This window comes from Megalopta genalis, chromosome 1 (genome assembly GCF_051020955.1).
Source record: "Megalopta genalis isolate 19385.01 chromosome 1, iyMegGena1_principal, whole genome shotgun sequence".
Lineage (NCBI taxonomy): Eukaryota > Metazoa > Arthropoda > Insecta > Hymenoptera > Halictidae > Megalopta > Megalopta genalis.
Genome location: NC_135013.1, coordinates 28,553,245 through 28,578,273, shown reverse-complemented (window position 1 = coordinate 28,578,273; position 25,029 = coordinate 28,553,245). Strand labels below are relative to the sequence as shown.

The 25,029-nt window shown below is 43.6% G+C and overlaps 1 protein-coding gene across 4 annotated transcripts in view; it reads left to right on the top strand.

Annotated features, from left to right (window-relative positions):
* LOC117222301 (ras-related protein Rab-37) overlaps positions 1-25,029 on the top strand; it is a 172,929-nt gene that overhangs the window by 7,058 nt on the left and 140,842 nt on the right. For 3 of the 4 annotated variants that reach the window (XM_033473929.2, XM_033473930.2, XM_033473931.2), the window contains exons 2-3: positions 13,687-13,832; positions 23,825-24,091. In XM_033473929.2, the coding sequence (XP_033329820.1) occupies positions 13,770-13,832; positions 23,825-24,091 (330 nt within the window). In that variant the 5' untranslated portion in view covers positions 13,687-13,769. The remainder of the gene's footprint in view (positions 1-13,686; positions 13,833-23,824; positions 24,092-25,029) is intronic. The other variant, XM_076524891.1, reaches the window with a different exon arrangement.

Genomic DNA, 25,029 nt, shown 5'->3' with positions numbered 1-25,029 from the left:
TTCTGTGACAACTTCTGCCATTTTTTTTTTTAGAGAGAAAAGGTATTAGATCTGATTTTTTTCGATTAATTTATAGTTGATTCAACGAACTGTATTAGAACATGAATACGATAATATATAACTCTATATAATAATATGTAACTCTACGATCAGAAAATCATCGTCGAGCGCGAACAGTAGATTTCGTTAAACGAGAGAAAGAGCATGAAAATAGATGTTTGAACTTCGACGTTGATACGGCGATCGATAGGAGCTCGCGAAATAACAATAAAGAGGAGAACGCGACGTTCTCTACTTTATCTTCTAAACAACGGCTGCTCTTCGAGCTTTCATCCGAAGTAGTTCAATACGACTTCACACGTAAAAAAAAAAAGTAACTTTGAAGTATAGAAGTTTCACTGGGTCGTAAAGCAGCTTTTATAGCGTAGATAAATTTTTACAGTAAAGGGAAAACAATTACTCCGATGGATAACGTTGTTCCCCGTTTTTGTTCTTCCATTAGGGAATCATTCCTCGAGATTGAATTTTTCCCCGGAGAGCAGATTCTTATCTCCGGAATCGTTCGGTGAGAGAGCCAATAAATAATTCTCTCGAGCCGTATCATTAAAATAATAGATTTTTCAATTAATTACGATGCAGAGACGAACGATCGATCTCGATCGCCGACAAGCGCGGTCGTGATCAACGCGCGGCCCTCGATCGCTTTCGAATCGATCCGGATCGGCCGCTACTGTTCGGTAATCGAGCAAATGATCGGTTTCGTACGTATCGATCTCGATCTCGATCTTGATCCCGTGGCACGGTGTAATTCCGATCACGCCCGATAATAAAGAGCCTTTGCGCGAAAGTAAACGGAGCGGATCGACAGCGCGGGAAAAGTGAAACGGCCGCGATCGAGGAACCGTTTCTCGGCGCATGATTAATCGGCACCCGTGAATTTTCACACGTAATTCGGTCGATCTTTATTATTGATGTTTGCTCCATTGATTGAGCCGAGACGATGGGAAATTATCTTCGCCCCAACGATACGTTTGTGTGCCTCGTAATTAGCTGACCGCGTCGACGATCAATCATTATCAATGGCGGACCATCGTTCTTGATCTATCGAACAACGATTCGGCAATTAGATAATTGTTCAAGGGCCGACGGTTTGCGATCGGTCCAGTGGAAGCGGTTGTGTCAAGTAATTATTATACGGACGAGGTCGAATCTTTAAACAATTTCTCGATTACATCTTTTAATCAACGCTAATGCAGTGGGGTATACTGCAACGAACGAATGTTACAGCGAACAGTTTTTTTCATTAAATCAAAGTGCTAGAACGAACGCGGGGCAAGTAGAATGAAAGTAGAATCGACGACTCCTCCCTTTCCTCTTCCTTGTAATTTTCTGTAAATTATGCGGATTTGTAGAATTTATATATTTCTTGTTTCGTATTAAATTTATCCTATTTCGTGCGAAATTATTGTATTTGGTAATAACTGCGCTATGTATTTGGTAACAATATTCGGTAAAATGTACCTATCAACGTGTCTCATACCGAATGGATGCTCATGTATTGCACTTTCATATTAAAAGAAATTTTAAATAAATATTTCGAACGTCGTAGATGATTCTTTCTTCCCCGCCCATTTAATCGATTCACGCCTAAGACTAAAGGGGGTGCGAGTTACCAACATGACTTCCAACATTAACCTTTAAAAGTCACTAGCACCCGGAAGTTAGCTAGCAAAAAGCCATTAATAATGGCTTATTAATAACAATATTGTTATTATTATCGTTACAATTATTATTATATCATATTATAATCTATTAGTTCCAGAACTAATTTATTAGTTCTATTATTATACTATATTATATATTATTAGTTGTTATTATTTTTCTTCTTACAATTATCATCATTATTTTTTATATTTTCATTTCTTTTACGCTACATTTCTACTTCTTCTTTTTTTCTTGCCATTGTCAGTAAATCTCCTCAAACTTCGTCTAACAAAGGTTATGACAAGTTATGATTATTGTTACTATTATATTATTATTAATAGTTATTATTATATTATAATTTAAATTATATTATAAAGTTACTATTATATTATATTATTATAATATCATCAACAAACCGGAAGCTGCAACGGAGAACAAAAACATGTCGCGATTAAATCAACGTTCGGCTCGCAAAAAACCTCGATTGGGTGCAAGACGGCCGCAGGCGGTTAACCGCGGCAGTAAAATGAGCTCGCCTAACGCAAGGTTAAGTTTCCGTGGACCGCAAACGGGCCGGCATCCTCGAGAGGGACCAGGGTGGATCGCGGGAGGGTTGAAAACGAGCCGAGGAACGCGAGCCGGCGTGTGTGCACGCGTGCACACGTCCGGACAACGTACGCTCGTAAAACACGTGCTAGCGTGTTGCTGGCCCACGTAGGTGGGGAACACATATGGGGAAGCCCGGCTAAATATAGGGAGCGCTTTTATGGCGTGCGGTCGTGGCCACGGAGACCCGGGACGATCACGGAACCCGATGGCCTTTACCCGATCCAGCCGAGCCTCTCATTAGGGCCGCGTTATCGTGCGGATCGCCATGATTTCGCGAACGGAAGATCCGAGGAAGTTTCCTTCCCCGATGTCCCGCGCGGAATGTCCTCGCCGCTTTCCGCGGGGGCAAACAACCGGCCGTTTAACCCCCGCTCGGCGATCCTCCGCGCCCTCGGACCGCCATTTTGATAATTTCGGATGGCAACGAATGGGAATTAATGTCAGCCGTGCCATAGAAATCGCGGTTTTACAGGCGTTTTTACTGCAGAATACCGCTGAGTTGGCGATCTCTTGCAGTTCGACGACATGTTGGAAGATTTGGACGACGATCTCGATGACGAATATCTCGTACACGATTTATTAATTATGAATGTTATTCGTTTCTTCTGTGTGGAGACAAAATTTGGTTCTTTCGTTATGAAAGTTTGGGAATGAGAGTACGCGAAGGCGTTCAAGAAACAAAAATTGTCTCTTGTTCCATCAGGAAATTTATTAACGATGAAGAAGCGACAATTGTGTTGTTGTGACAGTTGTGAAAGAAATCCTAGTGAAAGGGGTTAACGTCCCGAGTACGAGTTTTTTAAGCAGTTTGTGTAGAATCAATTATAGGATTAATTATCGAGACGAATTGCAGTATTGATTTTTGAGACAGGGTTTTTCTTCAAGTTCACAGATTATGGAAGTATCGAGCGTATCGAGTACACAGAAGTTACAAATAATGCAATTGTGAAAGAAATCTCGATAGAAGGGGTTAACGTCTCAGGTGCAAATTTCTCAAGCAGTTTGTATAGAATCAATTATAGGGTTAATTATCGAGACGAATTGCAGAATTGATTTTTGAGACAGGATTTCTTCAAGTACACTGATTATAGAGTCAATTATTAAGGAGAAGATGTATTCGAGTGGCTGCTGTTTGCTGCAACGGATGCGCAAGATTTTCGGTTTGCGCGAAGATCGCCTAACCGTATAATCTAAGAAACGTTAACATAACTTTATTATAACATAAATACATTAATAAAAGATTACAAAGCATTATTTATTATTATATCGTATAACTGCAATAAATTATTGTGTGCACAACTCGATTTGACGTCGTCATTGAGATATTAAATAACGACTGGAAAGACTGAAAAACAATCTACGTCTCAATGGTCGTAATGGTCCTAAAATCCCGAGAAAGATTGAGCGAATGATTCGCGACGAAAAATCTCGTCAGCCCGATAACAATTCTCTCGGAACGTTGAAAGATCGCTGAAAAGATGGCGCGCCATTTTGGTAGTTTCTTAGGCGACGAGCAGCCGGCTTGCCGGTTCCTGAGACGGTAGATTTAATAAGTCTCTGCGAAACAATGTCAGTCTCCGAAGGCGTTCGCTAATGAAAATGAATGGCGGAGTTGGAGCACGAGGATCCTGGAGCTTTGGTAAAATTGCGCCGCGTTCTATGCGCTTCGCGGACTGATACGACTCGCGATAACGCGCGAGGATAGGCGACGACGAATTAATGCGAGATCGAGAGTTCGAAGGGAGTTTCGAACGCGGAATACAGGAGCCGTGAATTTAATCGTGGCTGGGAGCATCAACGTCACCGGCCCGTCAAGGTTCGCGAGCAGGCAATGAGAGGATCCTTTGTTCACCGATGGATCACAATAAAGCTTCCGACCATGAGCACGATTCGCTTGACTGGCCGTGGAAGTCGAGGAAACAACGACCGAGGAAGTAGACGAGCGGCGGGTTCAAGGACGACAATGGAATCTCACTTGCAAAACGGCCTTCCCGTTCGTTCTCTTCGAGAAAAACGTCGCGCAATTAACGCTGCCGAAGAATGGACGCCGGCGGAGGCTGCATAGGCCTGCCCCCAGGATTCCGGAGGCGATTATCAAAGAAACAGGCCATTTCCATGAGAAGCCTCGCAGAAGATTCTTTCAAAGCAACGACTCTCAGCTCTGCGAACACTGTTAAATAAATAAACACTGTTTATTGACAACGTAACAAGCATACTATGGTACAGTCTCTACGAGCTTCCGCGAACGGTTACCGTTAAACCGTGAATCTTTATGCGAAATCAAAATTGGCTGCATTGACGGCATTGCATAGATTGTGTGAGTAAACTAACACGAAGCTCTCGTAATTATAAGAGATTTTTCTAACAAAAATTAAGCTGCGTATAAGCACAAATATCTTCTATGTATAAAGTTTCATGTAAAAATACCTAATCTCGAGAACTTTTATGGTTACTTATACCTACACGGTGTTAAAAACGTCTTCGGGATTTTTTAAAAAATCCTTATACATTACCATTGTTCGAATACAGACAGTTGGATTTCTTTTGCGCCCAAGTATCGGGTGCATCATCTTCTCAACAGCTATCGTTAATAACTCGCTCGTAATTTATCGTTCGCATCTAAAGTGATTTCTTCCCGCGAATGAATAAATACAAATTATTTGGAAAAGGAGTATCCGGAATTTATAAATAAGACGCAAACTACAAGCTACCTAAATGTTCGCTGTCATTATTTAATTTCATTTATTTGTTGCGTAAACCTATGTTACGGAAAGTGTAATAATAACGAGTGCAGGAGTACGAGTTAATAGTAACAATAATAATAATAATGATGATGATGGTAATAAGAGTAACAGAAATAACAGTAAAACCAGAATTAAGAAAGGTTGCCTACAATAGTGATAGCAGAGCGTTTGAATAAAGCAAAGGAATTACAAAAAGAGTCGAACGGATGGCAATAGCAATTTGCCATTGATGAGTAATCGCTTTAAACAGTTGTAGTGACCATATAGCGTACGATGCGCTTCTGCGAGAAAAATAGGAGTACACCTAAAGATACGTCCCAGTGCATAGAAGATGAGTTTATCATAAGTTTGCGGACCGGAGATATTACGATGAATCAATTTCTATAGAAATAACAGATCCGCAGCGATACGCCGTTGATCGAGATATAAATTCTCCCTAATTGCCTCTCAGATTGTACCAAAAAATGGACAATTTGAAAAGAGGATATACGATCAATCAAGCCTAGCGGCTCATTTTTACAGTTGTTGACAATCGGTAACTATAAAAAGGCACCGAATAATCGTATCTCCTCTTCCCAAATTGCCCATTTCCGTGTACGATCCGAGCGTTAATTAGGGAGAATTTGCTACACTAAATTACATTGTAACAGACGATATACACATCTAACAGAAACAATTTATTATTATTATTATTCATCAAATATTTATTCAATTTCAACCTAAAACTCTAGCGCACACAATTATCTGCACACGAACGTCTGCTTAGGAACAAGAAAACAAATAAATAAATAATGAAACCGGTGTCGAAGTCTGAGCGTCAATTACGGAGAATTTACTGCATCGATACCGGTCAATATCATCTGGAAGTTGAAGGAGTCAGGGATACGGTACGAAATACGATTTACCGGACGAAATGCTCGAAGAATGCGCGAGGAGCGCGCAGAACGAAAAATCACGGTGCGCCTTTTCGTCCACCGGGTTTCTCACGAGTCGCTGTCGGTCGTCGAAAGGGAAGGAGCCCGCGCGTGTATAACGAGCCTCCCAAGAGAAGATAAGGGAGCCGAATGAAGAGAGAAAGAGGCATCGACGCGGCAAGGGAGAGAGAAAGAGAAAGCAAGAGAGCGAGAGAGCGAGGGAGCGAGGGAGAGATAGATAGAGAGCGAGAGAGAGAGGGAGAGATAGATAGACAGCGAGAGAGCGAGGGAGAGAGAGAGGGAGAGAGAGAGAGAGAGAGGGGTTGATCTCGAGGCGAGATAAGCGACGCGCCTGCTTTCCAATTCGCAACGGATGATCGCGCGGCAGAAGTGCGTGAGAGGTAACGTGGGCGGGTGGAACTTATTGCGGTGGGTGGGCCACGCAGGGAGCGTGCAACAGAGACCGCCAACGGAACCCGTTTCTCGTCTCCGCCGTTCCGTCGGCGGTGTGAGAAACCGGCTGAAGCCGGGGGAGAGACGGAGAGGGCCGATGGTGGAGCGAGGGAGCCTGAGCGACGGAGACGGCCGCCGCGGACGGGAAAAAAAAGGGGAGCCTTTGCGCGGGAACGCTGGCTCGCCGTGGGACGAGGACAGCGCGATGCGCGGCGACGGGCCGCGGACAAGGAAGGGGGACGCGATTGGTGCGAGCGAGCGAGAGAGAGAGAGAGATAGAGATAGAGAGAGAGAAAGAGAGAGAGAGAGACGGCTGTGCGGAGCTCGTGGAAAAAAGAGCGTGCGTGACGGGAGGGACGGGTTGGTTCCGTGGAACCCAATGAGGATAGAGCGATGCCAGAGCTAGGGGACGGACAGAGACGCGACGAGAAAGAGGGAACGATACGCGACGCTACGGGGGAGCCGGGTAAAAAGTGTTCACGCAAGCCTGGAGGAGGAGGAGCGACCTATTCGACGGAGCGAGAGGGACGATCGGAGCGAGAGGGAGTGTCGTGGGAGGCTTGGATGATTTCCCTGAAGCGAAGATAAACCGTCTGCGTGACGTCACACGTGGCCGAGATGTACAAGCTGTGCCAGCATGACGGTATAAGTTGTACTAGCTGTGCAGTTTAAAAAAAGAAAAACCTACCGAAATAGCAGTAGGTAAAGTAATTTTAATGCTCGATTTTAATTCGCTGTTTATTTTTCCGTGGGATAATTAAACAGATGTATACATGTGTTCTTTAAGTGTTCGAGATAATAAATATTCTTTATAACCATATATTTTGGTGATTAAGTTTTATCTTTTAGATATTTGAAATGTAGTACCTATTATGACATATTTCGGAAATTATAATTTCGCAAAATTTATTTCAATTCGATCAAATATTCGCTTAAATAATTGGTAAGAATACAGGGGTGGGGAAAAATAGATTTTTAAAACAGTGAATAGACTATAATTATTAAGCCAACGTAAAATTATCTTGTTTAACATGCGACGTCACATGTGGCTCGTTATCTTCGCTTCACTGGATTGTTGGATTTTCTATGCACGTACTGTACACAGCCTGTGTCTAGTGGCGCATGTGGTCCGAGGTGGGAGGGAACTAGAGCGAGAGAGATGGAGGCTGGAGCGGGTGCTTGAATGAGAGGCTAGAGGAGGGAGACTATAGAGAGGGACGAGGACGCAGCCTGGAGAGTCTATAGAGTGAAGGAGGATGCTAGAGCTGCGAGAGAGAGAGAGAGAGAGAGAGAGAGAGAGAGAGAGAGAGAGGTACCAGATACTGCTGACTGCCAGCGAGAGGAAGATGGATCTACAAGAGTTTGCGGTTTCGGGAGAAGGATGAACAGCTTAAAATTGACTCGGCGTGAAAAGGATGCATTGCAGATGGTACTGTGCGACGGAGATGCAGCAGGAGGATGTGCAGCGCATGCTGTTGTTGAAACGCGAGCGAGCGAGCGAAAGAGAGATAAAGAAAGACTGAAAGAGAGAACCAAAGAAATTGGAGCTGATCGAGCGGAAAGAGGATGCACCGGAGGCACTACCGAGAGATAGACAGTGCTGGGTGTTACGAGGAAGACAACCCGCCGGCGTTGACGAAGATGCAGCTCTCGTGTAACGCGAGCGAGAGCGACGCGACGCTATAGACCGCATCGAGGGAACACATTCCGCGAGCCAGTTAGAGAGAAAGAGATGTTGATTCACGGTGCAGATAGAGATGGGAATATCGCGGAGGAACGCGTGGCTAGTTGGCTGGAGAGCGGTCGGAATTGGACAACAGAGGAATATGATAAAATTAGTCCCTAGAGGGAATTTACGATGGTGCGCGGACGCGTGCTGGACAAACGGTATTAAACTGGCCGAGTGTTGAGTAAATTTGTCCTGTTTCGGAACGTTGCCGGGGGATGTTTGCGGGCTACGAGTTTCCTGTTGATCGAGGAGATTGCTCACGACGCAGACGATTTTCTTACACCTTGTTAGCTGGTCGGTAGAAATTTCAAATGTGGAATTGAAAAATGGTGATAGTTCTTTTCTACACCTTTTCGTTTAATTGGCGGATAATTTCGTTTAATCGGGCGCTCGTACGGTTATTAACGAATACAGGATTTGTATACGATGCTTCTTGCATGAACGAAATCATTTGGTATAAAAGAGAATATTTCTAGAACCTTCAAATGTGTAAAATTAAAATAGTATAAAATAGTTCTTTTCTACCCCTTTTGGTTTAAGTGACGACCTAATATCTCAGGCGTTTGTACAGTCGTTACCGAATACGAGATTTGTGTATCATCACGAGCAAAATCATTCGGTGCAAATGAAAGTATTTTTAAAATTTTCAAATGTGTAAGATAAAAATGATATAGTCCTTGTCTACCCCTCTTGGTTTAATTAGAGACCAAACACTTCTTGTACAGTTACTTCTGAATACAAAATTTGTACAAGATCGTGAACAAAATTACATATTTAATATTAAAGAGAACATTTTCAGAATCCTACAAATTTTGTGCGACATTCTTGATCATTCCTAACAGTTTGATTTGACAATTTTCGACGTTCTATGGAAATTGTAAGTAACAAGTTCTATGCATTATAGTTGAAAGAGAAGTCGCAAGATAATTCGCCAAATAATAAGTCGCCAATAATTCTGTCACGGTACAAAATATTGAAAATTAGGCAATTAAATAAAACACATTTAAATACTGCGACTTTATTTTAGAGAATAAACAAAGTACGTCTTTACTGTCCGATCAGAGTATCAAAGGATCCGGAGTGAAGAGTCTACAAAACTGTATCGCCTTAAGAACACAATTAAAAAAACAGAAGATAATTTTTGTATATTCGTCAGATAAATCCAACAAAAATAAACTTACTGGTCTAAGCAGAATCATCGACAATGATTAATAAACACTGAAAATCCTCGATTATCAACTTTCGACTCTCGAATGAATGCGCGATAGCTTGGTAAATAATGCTCTCGGGAAACTAAAGCTCGGCCGAGTAAGATGTTCCCGCGAGGAAGCACAAAAAAAAAGAACGGGGAAGTCAAGATCACGACCGAAAAGACCGCGAACGGGCAACAAAACGCCCACTTTAACGACCAAAGAAAATCCATTGCCTCGGTCGAACACGGCGTTGACCTGTAGAGCGTCGAAAGCTCGTTAATCTCCGCGAAGACTCGGTTGCGGTTGATTTCGCGAGCACGTGAAGTAGACAAAAAAAAAGAAACACGAGAAGTCCGCCGGCGCAGGAAGGAAACCGGGAAAAAGCTGCGTCGAAACAGCGGCGAGAGACGAATTCTCGAACTGTAATCTACTTTTTCCAGAGCGTGGAGAGGGGCGAGGGGGGATGGGTAACGCGTTGGCCGAGCAAATAAAGTACGTTTCGCGTAAGCGAAACCGAAGAGAGCCGGAGAGCAGCGATTTCTCGTGTCGCGAAACGACGCGACCGCAGAGGGAAACCGAAATCGCGATAGCACGGCACCGGGGAACGGTGTACACGGCCATCGATCCGATCTAGGACGAGCCTCTGCCCGTGAGATCTCTGCTCGAGGAACGGGACAGTATCGGGCCATCGAGGAGGAAACAAGAGCCGCGATGCTAGAATAGTCTATCAGAGATGGAGCGACGCGATAAAGATTTACGCGCCGCCGGGCGAACTTTTTCGGACAGAAATCATGGCACCGGGGCAGTAAAGTTTTATTTCGCCGTAACTGCGGCCGGAGAACCGAGGGGACCGTTCGATATCGGGGATGGTTCTATCGAACGTGCGACGGGGAGGCGTTGAAATCTCCTTTCTATAATTTTTCGATGGCCAAAGGCGCTGCCGCGATTTTATCGGGGATTCCAGTTGCTTGTCTCGTCGCGTTCGAAATCGTTCGCTAACTCTGCCGAAATAGAATTTCAATTGTCAGAATTCTGTTCGATAGACGGCTGTACGTCGAGTACGTACAATAAGCAAATGCTAATGATATTTTAAATTATATTTTAAATTATGATATATTAAATTATTATTATAGTCGGCTATAACTTTACTATAACTTTTAATCTTTATCTTGCAAAATAGAAACGATCTTCGTCGACTGCAACAAACATTAATCGCATAGAAATTCTTTTCTATTTTCTTCAATAACTGTCACGAATTGGAAATAATACGTAAATATTCCGAAATTCTTTTATCTTAGTTGTTTGACATTTTTGTCTACTCGTTTATCTTATAAATTGTATAAAAGCACGCAGCATCGGTAATTCGACGTCACCGAGTTCTTTTATTATACAAATGTCGAGTGCACTCCGTTCGTTCGTAAGCAAGAAAATTACGGTTAATCTCGCGTCTCGCGCGAAAGATTCATGAAAACTTTATAAAGACCATCGTTTCGCCGTGTTTTGTCGGTTAACAGTATGCGGCCGAACTTCCGTCGTAATTGCATTATTCAGTAACTAGAGGCGCGATTATGAAGAGTACGGAACAGGGTTTACGATCATTTCATTAGCTGGCGATTATAAGAGCAGCGGCCAAAGGGTGCGAGAGGGTTCTTGAGCAAATATATGGTTCCGGTAATTTATACAAATGAAATTAGGCGCGGTGCGCGGTAATCGCGCGACCGGCCACGTCGTAATTACGAAAATTAACCCTATAATTTTCGCGCATAAAACGCGGAAGGCGTGGATACGCAAATTGCCGCGAGATAATGGCGACGCCGCGCGGCGCCGCGCCGGCCGCCGACCAAAGAAACCGGAACAATTTCGACGGCTTAAATGGAACTTCGTTAGACCCGAGTCTGCCGCTTGCCATCCTAATTAACGATTGTCTTTCGGCCGGCGTTTTGTTCGCGTGCAAGCTTGATCATCCCCGGGAGAGTTTCCCTGGACAATCCACTTTGCCTCTCGTGCGCGACGCGAATCGATAAACCGGAATTAATCCGGAACTTCGACCGAATCAGAACGTCCTCGAAGGCGAGCCGCATTCACAACCTGATTATCATTTTAGCGTTCCGAAGTATCGTGACAGTTAACCCCTCTCGTTTCGGCTGGAGTTCGCTAAATTCAGAACTAGACGCTTTCGCGTTACTTTGTAGAAATCTTGCGCGTGGAAAGAAAGATTATATTTATTGAATAATTATAAATGCAAATCAACGAAAGAACGTTTCATTCCGACGAGTCTTGTGAGTCAATTGCAGTTATAGTTGCACAGCATATTCTCGATTTTCTTTTGGTCGGAACGCGTCTCGCACGGATGCAGTGCAATCTAAAACCATCCGTATACGGAACGATGTATTTTTAATTATTAGTTCATTAAGGTAACCAAGTTTTCATTTACTTGTTCGTAGTTACAATGATCAGAACTTTTTCGATTGAAATCATTTCTTGGAAGAAGAAGAAGACGATTTACGTTTATTATGTGCCTGGATTTTCTTAAATGCTTAAATAATGGCGACAAGAAAACTTAAAAAAGTAGGACAACATATTTAACAGGTTATTACTAGGAATCTCCATCGCGAGTCGAAGCACGGCGAGGGATTAAAGAACGAAATTCTTGCTGGGCGCGATTTCGACGCGATCCGTGCGCGTTTTTCCGTCCGAAAAATTCTGAAACAGATAAGAACGTTCGGTTGACAGAGAAGTATCGATGACGCGTCGCCGCGTTCGCGGACCCGCAGCGACAAAAATTGCGCCTTCCGGTTTTTTGTCCGCCGCCGACCGGCCGTATTTCCATGAATCGGAGCGTAATTTTTAACGATGTTTGCGCGACTCGTTCGCCGGCGAAAGCTTTTTCCCCGCGCTAACGAACTTTTTTCCTCGGCCGTATCCCGTTGGAAGCGCGGCACGCGGCCTTTTTTCCTTTTTATTGCAGGCCGAAGCGTTTAATTTATGCGAGCGTGCCCGCGCCGAAAAGATTGTTCGACGCCCGTCGGCCATGGAAACGCGCGCGCGCGCGAGCGCGCGTGCGAGCGCTCCAGGAAAAATCCGATCTGTTTATGCAACCGTGACTTCCGGTGGGATGAGAGGCTTCCGGCTCGGCACACTCGGGGATTTTAATCGGCGATTGTAACTTTTTCAATTTTCAAAGCAATCCGATTCCGCTCCTCGAACCTTCGCGCCGCCCACCATCCCCGTATCCATTTTAATGAGAGACCGCTCCGCAAAAAACTAGGATCGAAGGCGAATTCATCTCGCGAACCGACAAATGTACGATCAAAAAAATCCGGGCTGACACGGTCGTTCTGCGGCTGCGCCGATCTCGACGCGAAATCGACGATGACTGGCTCGCGCAAGGCTATATTTTTCTGCGCGTTTTTCATCGTCTTTTTATGCAACGAAAATGGAGAAACAAATAATATTGTATTGCAGAAAATGGTGTAACTATTTCATTGAATTCGTATTTCTTGGCGCGTTACAAATATTGTAGAGAGAATACGTACATAACGTTGTTAAAGAAAGCAAAATAATTTTTGTATCTTTGTGAACAGATGATATTGTTCTGAATTCCTTTCATATCCTCGCGTGAAGCTCAAAATTAATTCCAGAAAGCTTCCGCGAGTATTTCTCTCACTTACAGTCTCCCACTTTAAAGGAGGCCACCAATCTACGACGCAATCGTGGAAAGGCAAATAATTAATATAAAACAAGTAATAATTCCGAAGCAAGAAATGGCCCAGAAAGTGTATAATTATTAACAAAACTTATCGACTTCCACATTTTCGATTTTAGAGTCGTTGGAATTATAAAGACTCGCTCGTAGAAAATTATTGAATCAATTTCTCAGTCCAAGCATACATTATAATAGCAATGGCGGAAAGTCCAATTAAATTTAGTCTCATCATCCTTATAAAGAAACACGCGTTAATTACGTTCGATGTTCGGCAGGTTTCCTGTTAATTTCGCTTGAATTTTCGTCCGAAGCTTTGCTCGGAACAATCGATGATTCGGCAAATGTTCGACCACCGCGTGGACGGGAGTGCAAACGAGAGGACAAGGATACAAAATAAATATCCGATGTCTGATTAAAAAGGAAGCCGCGTCCCGCAGTAATTATTCCCGGTGCCGAGTTCCGTCGGTTCGCCGCGCGTGCTCGCATAAATGGACAAAGAGAATCAATTAGCGCGTAATAAACACTCGACGCAAGGTTCCGCACAGTTCGCGGAACCGCGCGGAAATTCCCTCCCCGAATGAAATTACAAGCTTGCTCCCCGTTGACGGGCCGACGATGCTTTCTCTGTTAACAGGGATCTGATGTGACGCCGTCGTTCCACCGACTCTCTGACGGGTCCGTTTCCTGCGTGTGCGTGTGCTGCATAAAGGGGACGAGATGAGGGGTGGCAGCAACGATATCCCTGTCATGGTCACCGTGCCCGCCTCCGCGTCTCTCAACGTAAGTACGCCCTTAAAGGGCATTTTCACCGGTTAAACACACCGCACGCCGGAGGGACTTTCCAGGCGGCTTTTTCGGCTCGCGTTGAAACTCGCGGCTGAAACTGAACGATCGTGACATTCTCTGCGGGCACCGTAGCGAATTATCTGGACACCGCGTGTAGAAACACCGAATTCCGAAGGTTACATCGCGTATTACGATCTCTAATCTATTTGAACCGTAATCTGGTATTAATGATTTTCACGAAAACGATTGGTATGCCGGCGATGGTCGCGATAGACCCGACATTAAATATGCAAACGAACGCGTTGATCGAATTCTGAACGAACGATTCAGTGGTATTTTATTCTTAGCTAGTGTATAATGTAATAACAAACGTGGAAAATTAACCTTTTTGCCGCAGAATCAAGTAGAGAGATACAATAACGTGGACACCGATGACCCAATTATGCCAGTTATGGGTTCATTTGATCGCGCGAACTTTTCTGAAATAGCACGTCGGACTGGAACGTTTCTATTGGGAAAATTACTTTGCGATCGGTATTCGATTCCAGACTATTTTAATCGGAAATTGGTGTAATGATTTTAACAGAAATTATTGATATAATGGAGTCATAGTGGATTCCACATAGCAAACGAATGTGTCGATGTAATCCTAGATGAAATAGTTCATGATTCAGTGATATTTCATTCTCAACCAGTGTATAAAACGATAAAAACGTGGAGAATTAAACTTTTGTTACAGAACTAAGTGGAAACACATTGTTGAGAGTTAATTCGATCATTAATTTGCTTCAGGGTTTAAAGATTCGGTGAATTTTCTATTGAATTACTGGCAGTGGGTTGCATAAATCATTGTAACTCGATTAATTCTATTTGATTCAATTTTAACATCATTGCGAATAATTCTCTACAGTGGCATGAATCTGAAGAAAATTGAGCAGCTTTTTGAAAATTAAAAGCTTTATCAAGCAGACCGCAGATCTCTGTGCAGAATATAAATTTTAAATAGAACTGAATTATTTTATCAATCGCTTTAACAATTTGATAATAATATGAACGTTCCTCCTCACAACTACGTAAAATAAATAGGCTATTTATGAAAAACCTATAAAATCGATGATACACAAACTTCTTTCTCATTATACTAGAATGGACTGACACTGAAAAAAGATTTTAGTGATCGCGCTTTAAAAAGATTACTTCAAGCAACGTTCATGCTGAATAGATTTTATCAAATGCACAGAGAGCAACACGAGCTGATACAAATTTCTGAAATTGTTTATCGAATTCGTTGTATTTCTTCAAACTGTACAGACCAAGATTTATGCTGCACAATTTTGCACAATCGAATACTGAATACGGAATTTCTTGATTTTAACCCTTCGCACTCGAGTGATGACTCTGAGACACCACTAAAATTGTTAATTCACATCCCAAAATCATTTTTATATTATCAAAGTTCAGATTTCAAAAATTGTTAAAAGCGTAATTGTTATCGCAAGGCTCAATTTCATCTGCATAAAATGCACTTTGTCATATAAAACGGAGATACTATAAATCAGAGGAATTATTTTAGATTTACGGTTGAAATGGCATCGAGCGCAAAGGGTTAAAACCGACGCTACTCGAATCCTTTCTTTACTCAAAAACATCTCAATAAAACGTGGCGTTCCTCGCGGAAGCACCACTTCATCATTCAACATTTATACATCTAACGCAACGATGGCAGAACATCCTTGGCATTTTAAAGGCATGTCCGCGACGGTTCCCGGATCGTAAAGTAGCGTTTCACCATTTCGTTCTCAAAAGAATCGCGCGAACAAACGCCACCACCTCGGTCACAGCCTCTAACAAGACAATTCCCGAGTAGTGGCACTAGCATAGAAAGTAAATTCCTGCTTCCAGTTTCTCTTCGAATTTGCATATTTATGTAAACGCTCGTAAGAAGACGGAAAAGGACGATTTCTTCTCGAAATCGTGCGGAAGTATTCAAAGCTCGGCGGAATGGATCGCGATCGTGAAACTCGCTCGCGGCTCGGCCGCGAGTTCGGCAAGAAACCGACGCGAAAAACGAGCCACCGCGGGCTCTTAAGGGCCCCATAAACTCCCAGGAGCGTATATCTCGCGCCGGGATCCACCGGTTCGATCGATTCCGGCAAATCGGAACGATCGATGGTAAAGACCCGCGACCTGCGACTGTCGACGCGTGGAATACCTGCCGCACCGGTTCTCCGGCGCGTTGCACAACGGCCGTCCGGTTCCAAGTCGCTCGACGATAAACTCGCCACCGTTAATTGGCTTGTGAAATCATCCCCTCGGACACCGTGACAGCTTGAAAATGATCCCGACGCGATCGGGATCGTCGACGCGCCGCGCGCGTACCCAATAAAATCTCGGCGACGGCGAATCGAATTTCACGCGCGTTTGCCCTCTCCCGTAAATTATTGTTTCAGTTCCTGGGTGCCGCGAGAGCCCAGCGGGTTCTGCAGAGGTGCGAATATTACCGGCTGCATGCTGCTTATAAATTGATGGCGATGGAGTAACTGCGACAAATTTGGCGCATTTGTGAGACGCGATCATCTGCAACGATTTGTAACGTGCTAAGTTGTACCTAAAATGCAATTTTACTGTTTCAGTTTTTGCCTAATTTAGACAAAGAATACAATCTCAATTGATCTTGTTTATTATTTCATTATTATTTTATTTATGATATTATTTTTATATTTACTTTGTTAGACGTTCTTGATTGTTTATCGTGAGTAATTTGTATTTCGTATAAATCGTATTTAATTAAATCGTGAAGGATTAGTGAAGGAAGTACGATCTAAAGGTTAAAAAATGTCTGATGTTTGCAAAACTAGCATAGATTTTTATCAACGTTTGTCATTCGTGTTTGCCATTGATCGACCAATAATTTTGTCCTTATTAACATAAACTTCGCGGTATCTACATCGATTAGGACAAAATTCCTGTCAATCTTACTTGTCCCGAGTTGTGTCATAGCGACTGCTACCCTAAATCTTTCGCGTCTTAAAAATCCTGATAAAACACAACCTACACGGAAGATCGCAAATGAAAATTAATTTCTAACCCTGGTTAAAAAGCTGTCGCAGACGTGGCAGTGTCGACAGGTTAACCAGTGAGCTGTTTCTGACGCGTGTACCCGTCATGAAGAAATACTAAATTTGCTGTTTAAATATCAATTTTAGCAAAAACTAAAATGCATTCGTAAATTTGAAGATGTCGTGAAAGGAGATGCAAATAATTATTACGAAGAAACTGCTCGCAGTGACTGGTTCAGGGAGTATAGTAAATTCTCCTTAATTTTTCTTCAATTTATAAATAAAAATGGACAATTTGGGAAGTGAAGATACGATCATTCGAGCCTCGCGGCTCATTTTTATAGTATTGCCTAGCATATTTATAATATTGCCGATTGTCAACAATTATAAAAACGAACTGCAAGGCTCGAATAATCGCATCCCTTTCCCCCAAATTGTCCATTTTCGCTTACAAGCTGAAGGAAAATTGTGGAAAATTTTCTGTACATTCGTCGTCGATTATATTTCGCGACACGTCTTAGCTCTGCACGCGTTTCAAAGAAATGCCGGCAGCAGCCAACAGGTTGAAAGAAAACGCGACGCAGTTCTCGGGGTGGTTGAAGACCGCGAGTGCGAAAGAGCGAGCGAAATAGTCGGAAATAGGTGAGTAGGAAAAGAATGCCGAGAGGTGGGTGATCTGCCCTCCATTTCTGTTCGGTGCAGACCGCCCCGCGTCAAAGCGCGTCGGAACAAGGGGGTAGGTCCCACCCCTAATGGCCTACAAACGACACGGGTGCCCCATGAATTTATCAGACTCGCTTTCCGATACAGGCGACGTACCAATTAGGCTTGGCGTGCAAAGCGACGAATTAGCATTCTCTCGGCAGGCCAGAGAAACGGGACAGGATCGCGGGAGCGCAGGTGAACCGCTCGAGAGGGCGGAAGTGCCGGTTTAATTAAATTATTGCGGCGGGAGTCGTGCTTCCGGCGTGATTGATCGCGTTCGGTGCGGCGCGCGTTCGTTGGAACGCGGAATTAATCATCTTCGATCGCTGCTTCGTCTCCCCTATAATAATAATAATAATAATAATAATGATAATAATAATAATATTAATTCTAAACACGTCCCATCATATTGCAGAATATAAACCTGCGAATAGAGCCGCGCGGAATGAAATTGTTTCATTAATAATTACAAAGTCGTTCAATTACACTGCGACTCGCAAATTCAGATTTCTCGTTCGATTAAATTGCCGGGTTGCCCGTAACTGGAGCCGAAATACGATCACAAGGTACGCTGTGATTGAATTGCAAATTCGGTATTACGGAGAAATAATGAAAGATGAAGAAGATTGCGTGGCGGTTGCGATCGGAGAAATTGTTGCCGGGAACGACTAAGGTATTGTTTATGGATTTTTGTAATATCTGAAGAGAAATGGCATTTTTTTGCTGTATCTAAAACGGGCCGTGTAATATTCTCTTCTAACTGTTCTGCTATGAGAAGCGTTTCCGAGACCAGAATCTTGATCAAAGTTAATTTCGTGCTGTAATAACATTTTAGAGACCGAAATCGCTCGAAGACCGTGTTGTAGTTAGAGGATAGAGTAATAGTTAACTTACGCATGCTATAATGAAAACGCTGAAATACCTGAGTAAATTCGGTAAATTCACTTCGATCAGTTTATTGTTAACTCACGATATGTATTCATTTATGAATAAAACGATATGTATTCTCTGCCACAATACAACAAGTGCAATCGGATCTAATATTAAAAAGCGTAAAAATGCCATTGTTCTCTTTAACACACAGTTTACTGCGTCGTATTGCAGAGAATACCGTAAACATGTAAAATGTTTCGCAAAAATCTGTGAAAGCAACGTTGTAAATCCATTGCAATGATTCGATAAAAATCGAGCGGTCCACTCTGAATGGGAAAGAATTAAACCGCGGAGCGCCTGGCGTCAGGTTCTCGGCGAGAACTTGGAAGAAACCTGGCTCGAATAAATTAAAACGAGATCGTATCTCGAATCGACGGTTCATTTTTCACGGGATCCACGGTCCCGGAGTCGTGCCGGAAATATCGAGGCGAACGGTCGAATGTCGACTATACGGCGAATGCGATGAAAAGCGCGCCGAGTGGCTGCGGGTTTCATTTTCGCGACGGCGGCGCGGAAATTGTATTTTCTGGGTCGGCTTCAACAAGAATCGTATTTTGCGGTAGCGCGAGACCTGCGATTGTCAACGGAGGACCCTTCGATTTTCCTTGGATCGGCGTCTCGAGAAGAATTCGGACCCGTTCCGCTCGAGACAATGGCAGTTCACGGTTGCTAATCGAATCGTCGCTCGCCGAATGGAGCTTCTTTATTTGCCAGCAGCCCGGCCCGCTAAATTGCAGGTTATAATTTCTATTCATAACCCGTCGTGCCGGGGATCATATAACGCTTAATGGCGGTTATGAATCCGAGCCGGGGAACTTTTAAATTGTTTTCCCGTTCTAATTAATGGGGTGGTTAATTACTTGTCCCTCTACTTTTATTTAATCCCTGGGGCGGGTGGTTGAAGAGAAGGCTCGGCGATGCGGCAGGATTCGACCCGTCCGCCATTTTTAAATCGCCCGGACGCTACCGAGCGGTATTGACATTTCCTGTAATTTAAGCTCTTTCGGAAAAATTGACGTAATTAATCGGCAGATGGAAAAGGAATTAAATCGGCGGTCCTCGTCGATAAAATCAAGTTTCCCGCGTCCGCTGTAACTGTGTCGAAACTTATGCGGTCCAAATAACTATGGAATTTTGTACACTTGTGTGTCTTTTAAAAATTTTGATCGACTTATTTAAAATTATTTAAAATTTTTATTTAATTATCTTAATCTGAATTCAATTTAATTATTTAAAATTATTTAAAATTATATTTAGTTATTTAATTCGCGTGTATCTCCAAAATGAGATCTAAATAACAGTTATATCACTTTTCTATCCAAAGTGTTTCATAAATTTTTACGCTGTTTACCAATATTAAAGTACTATAGAATATTAAAGTACTATAATTAATAGATTGCACATCTTTATGCAAAGTAAAGATTGTCTACATTAGTTATATAAGTTGGTTAAAAACGTCTTTCTTGTTCTAATAATTTTAATAAGTTAAAAATAACGTAACAATATTCTTCAATTATTGTAATGTCTCTACAGTACTGTATTTGTCATAATCGTCTTGAATAACGATTACCAATAAATCGTCCAATCAGCGAATGCCGAGAAACCCGTGAATTTTGCTGCAACGACAATCGTCAACGGATTGTACATAAAAAAGAAAACGATGGATGAACATTTACGTTACACACGTTAGTTTCAAAGAGTCTGATCGTCATTCTGAAAAAGAAAGATGATGAAAATTCAAAAATCGCTGATGAAGGCTCGTATCCGCGCGTGTTATTCGGCGCTCAGAATATCGGCTGAAATGCAGTCGCAAGATCGATATGTTTGCGAAGACGAGGACGAGAGTCATGCATGATTTATGATAGTATTGTTGCCGCGGCGTGGTGCCGAAGAAATCCGATGTAATCTCTCTTTCGCGCCGGGGAAGCTTTCCAAGTCACGTATGAATGTTTCAAAACGACGTCTGCTTCCCTCCTACGCTTCTTTCTTCCCACCCTTCCTCCTCCTCCTCCTCCTCCTCTTCTCTTTCGAAGAAACGAACGGTTTAAATTTGCATCCATTCAGGTGCAAATAGAAAATCGGCCGAGGGGAACCGTGAAACAGGGCCGACGGAATATGATAATCAACTTTTAATCCTACGAACAACCGACTTTCTGGCGGGCCACGTTCACGGGCCATTTATGCGACTTCAATGGCCGCTTTGTCGCGAACTATTGGGGCGTAGGAATCACTCTCTAACTTGCAAACGTATTGAAATAAGTTACACGTTTCCGCGAACTTCTTTTTATCGGCGCTGGGAGCGTAATGCTCTGGCACGTTGTCGTCGAAGGTGCCGCGGAAGGTTTCCAAAGACGATGCAACAGCTCTCTTTGTACTCTTCGTACTTTATTGAAAGGCGTAGTCGTCTTTGGCTTCTACCTCAGAATTCAATAAAATGATCAAGACGAATTGTACATCCAAGGAGCTATTACGGAGGTAAAGCTCCGATCTTTATATTCAATGTAAATGCAGCGATCTCGGAAGGAAATGACGACGAATAGCGAAGCTAAAGACTTCAAGCTTTACAATGAGTCGAGTTTCATAGTCGTACGATAATTTTTAGAGGCACTGCGAAATAAAAAATGTCGTATTAAAATAAAGACAAAATATTGTGCTGCATTTTTCGATCCTTAACACAACAGTCTTCATGAACCCGAAAAAGGACATAAACACATTTCAGGTGGTTCGATTTACCGTGATTTCAACGTCTGCTTACCTGACAGATATTAGTCGAAAAACGCGTTTCCTTGTTTGCACGTGCGTTCCATCGATCACGAGCATCTTCAGGTAGTTCCAACGGAGACGTCGCTGACGTTAACTATGACCGACGACATCATGCTCAAGCAAAATTCTCGGTCCGTTTTTCAGCTTTGTCCATTCATCATTATTAGTACTATTGTCAACTTTTATTCAATTAGTCGTTGCAATCCCTCTGAAAAGTTACTTATAATTATACCACATATTTCATTCTCTTTACGTTTCGTTTAAATCCATCACTTTCATATAATACATAATTGAATATAGAATATCAAAAAAAAAGCGTCTGTTTTCGACGAGTATACTCGAAGAAACGGCAACGTTTTACAACGAGTGTACTCCTCAAAATCAGCTAGCAGATTAACATTTCGCTAAACCAAAAGAATAGATCAGGTTTGACTCCAGGCTGCGAAGAATGAGAGGACAGTGTCAGTGAAAAAGCTGCAGAAGGAATGAGTTAGAGAACAATGCGACGAAGTCCATTCCATGGCCGACCGGCTGAATGAATCTACTATCGCTATTATCGTCGATCAAGACTGGCATCGACGTTGCCAAGTGATGTCCGGTCAGTGAAGTCTGTCGTTGGCCAAAATTGTCGTCGACGGATCGTTGCCGGTCGAAGTCGTCGTCGACGAACCGTTGCCGGTCGAAATTGTCGTCGACGGATCGTTGCCGGTCGAAATTGCCGTCGATGAATCGTTGCCGGTCGAAATTATCGTCGACGAATCGTTGCCGGTCGAAATTATCGTCGACGAATCGTTGCCGGTCGAAATTATCGTCGACGAATCGTTGCCGGTCGAAATTATCGTCGACGAATCGTTGCCGGTCGAAATTATCGTCGACGAATCGTTGCCGGTCGAAGTGGTCGACGAATCGTCGCCGACGAAATCCGCGTCGGCGATTTCCATGGGGCCCCGTGCAGGGCGCGCCGATCGGGGTCCGCGATGGGCCAGGTGCGTATTCTATTTCCCGCGGCTAGAAGGCAGCTCGGGGCCAGGCGGTTATTACCGTGGACGATTGTTCACGGTTTCGCGGGAGGGAATTAGTGGCGCGTCGGAGTCAGAACGCCTTACTAATTGGCATTAACTGCTACAAGGCCGCGCGGCGCGGCGTTGCGGCCCGTACCGATGGAGATGTCGGCCGATCGAAGGACAGTTATTCCAGCGTTCGCGGCCGGACGAGTGGCGTGCTTCTGCGAACTGGTTTTCTCGGTAGCTTTGATAATGCGACAGCCGGCCCTCGTTTTGCCGAGAATTATCGCGGCCGGGCGTATACCTCGAGCATTTCTTCACCGCGGCCGACGCTGTCTCCCCCGGGCTCCGCGCGTCTCCTCCCCACACGTCTGTCCTTGAGATTATAATAAAATATTAACCGGACGGCGTACTACGTAGCCCGATCCGGGAATCGATTCTCCACGAACGATCGTCCTCCTCATCCGCAGCAAATTGCCGATCTTGCCGCGGGATCGGATCGTGCGACTGTTAAACCGTGCTGCTGCGCGAAGACGCGTCCGATTAACTCCGTCGCGATTATGGTCGCGCATGCGACCCTTCGGACAGTTGTCGCGAGTCGTGGACGGAATTATCTCGGTTCGAAAATGATCTCCGCGCCGGCACGGATCGCTTGGCCGTCGGTTATTTAACGGGTGATGCGGTAGAAATCGAGCCGAAAAATTCCCCGGCCGTGTTATTTCTGGCCGAAACAAATCCGGGCGCCGCCACTCAAGCGGCAATTACGGTAAAGTTGATTAATATTCCGTAGGGCGGATGCTTTGACGATTTTGCGCCAGGCGTTGTCGCTAAATCCGCTCTTAGATTAAGCCTCTTATCAGATCGGATATGAAAGGTACGGGATATCTGAAACTCGCTGCTAGAAAATTAGAATGCGGATAAACCCGGGGATTAACCGTTGGATCAAACTTAATTTAGAATACCGAAGTTTCTTTCTCTCTCTCTCTCTCTCTCTCTCTCTCTCTCTCTCTCTCCCTCTCTTTCGTCCGGCGAGGCTTTCAGCGCCGCGTGAAAAATGGATTTCAATTAAAAAATAAAACGATCAACCGACCGCCGACGGAGCTCGAAACGTCGATTAATTAAGACAATTATTTCCTAGAGGAAGTTGTTGGAACTAAGTTTGCGGTACAATGGAGATTGACGGGATATCGTAGACGGAACTCAGATTATATTTATGCGATTTATGTTACCGTCAAATTGTTAACCCTTTGCACTCGGATGTCTGCGTTGCGGCGACGCTGTACGCGCGTTCGCGTCAAAGCGGCATTTCTTTTCAATTGTTTGTAAACGAACCCGATATTGTGTCGTTGTTATATAACAATAAACATTGGCCGCGTTTAGGTCTCGTTGGTTCCACGTCGGTTGAAGGATGAATGAAACTTCTAATTGACCCTTGCTCGTTGAAACGTTCTATTTCAATTTTCCTCGCCTTCGAGGCTCATCCTCGTCGTTACACTTATCTTCGTTCTCTGCCGTTGCACAGATCATGACCAGCGAGGACGCCATGAGCGACGACGTGTTCGAGGTCGAGGAAAACGGCTCGTCGGGCGACGCGATGTTCTCCGGCCTAACGCCGGGGACCACGGAGCCAACTCTGACCACAACCCCATCTCCAACCGGATATCGGGATTACAAACCGCCGGCGGAAGTGTTCACCGAAAATTACGGCTACCCCACGGCTGCACCCAGGGACTACATACGCGACAGCCTGGCAAGGACCAAGCAGGAAGATGCTGCCATGGCGCACAAGGTGAGCTATTCCGATCTGTCCGGTTTTCTATCCGCGCGGCTCTTCTCGGCGCCGCAAACTCGAGAATCGAATTCGACTCTCGCGGCATACGCCTTCAAAAAATAGGATATGCGAAAAGTGGATTCGCCGTTGTGGGACGGCTGGAGATCAGTACGACGCGTCGCGTCCTTTCAGGATAGAATGCGCGCCCTGAATTTGGATTTAGTATAATATGTTTGGAGTCGATGCATCGGATTGCGGCCACGTATGATTTGGGTAGGATGTCTAGTATTACAGGTCTTATTCGATAAACGTAATGTTAATTCAATTCTGAGATATTGTCGCTTCGAGTTCTGGTCATTGATGCTTCGTGCTAGTTTCAAATTGCATTATTTTCTTCGGTCTTTGTGCTATAGTTCAATTAAAGCAGTATTTTTAATTTTTTGAAATTGTGACTTGCGGCGCCTTTTTCTTATAATCGCAGAATTATGCTTGGAGACGGACCAGAGACACAGCAATTGATCAACCCACACACTAATCGGTTCCTCTATATTATTATTTCTAGTTCAAGTTTTTGGATTTCTAATTTAAACTGCTAGTTAGAACCCGAAGAGGATGCTTTTCACAATTTAGATCCTTCGGAATGCGAAGATCTGGTTTTACGGATCGGACCTGTTTCTTTAGGATCAATGTTGACCTTTAGAAGTATTTGGCTGATTATCGCAAATTTTTAATACGTTCTCGATCATGTTTCAATATGTGTGCGAAAAGAATCATTTTTACTTTCATGTGAACAGTGATGAATACAGCAAAAATCGAGAAGTAATTACACAGAAAACATAGAACATAGGAAATCATTGTTACTAAAAATTATTAAAAGATGCCGTTCAACCCCTACAAATCGCTATAAAAAAAAACACTAGAAAAAATGCTAAAAATCGTGTGAAATAAAAATGATT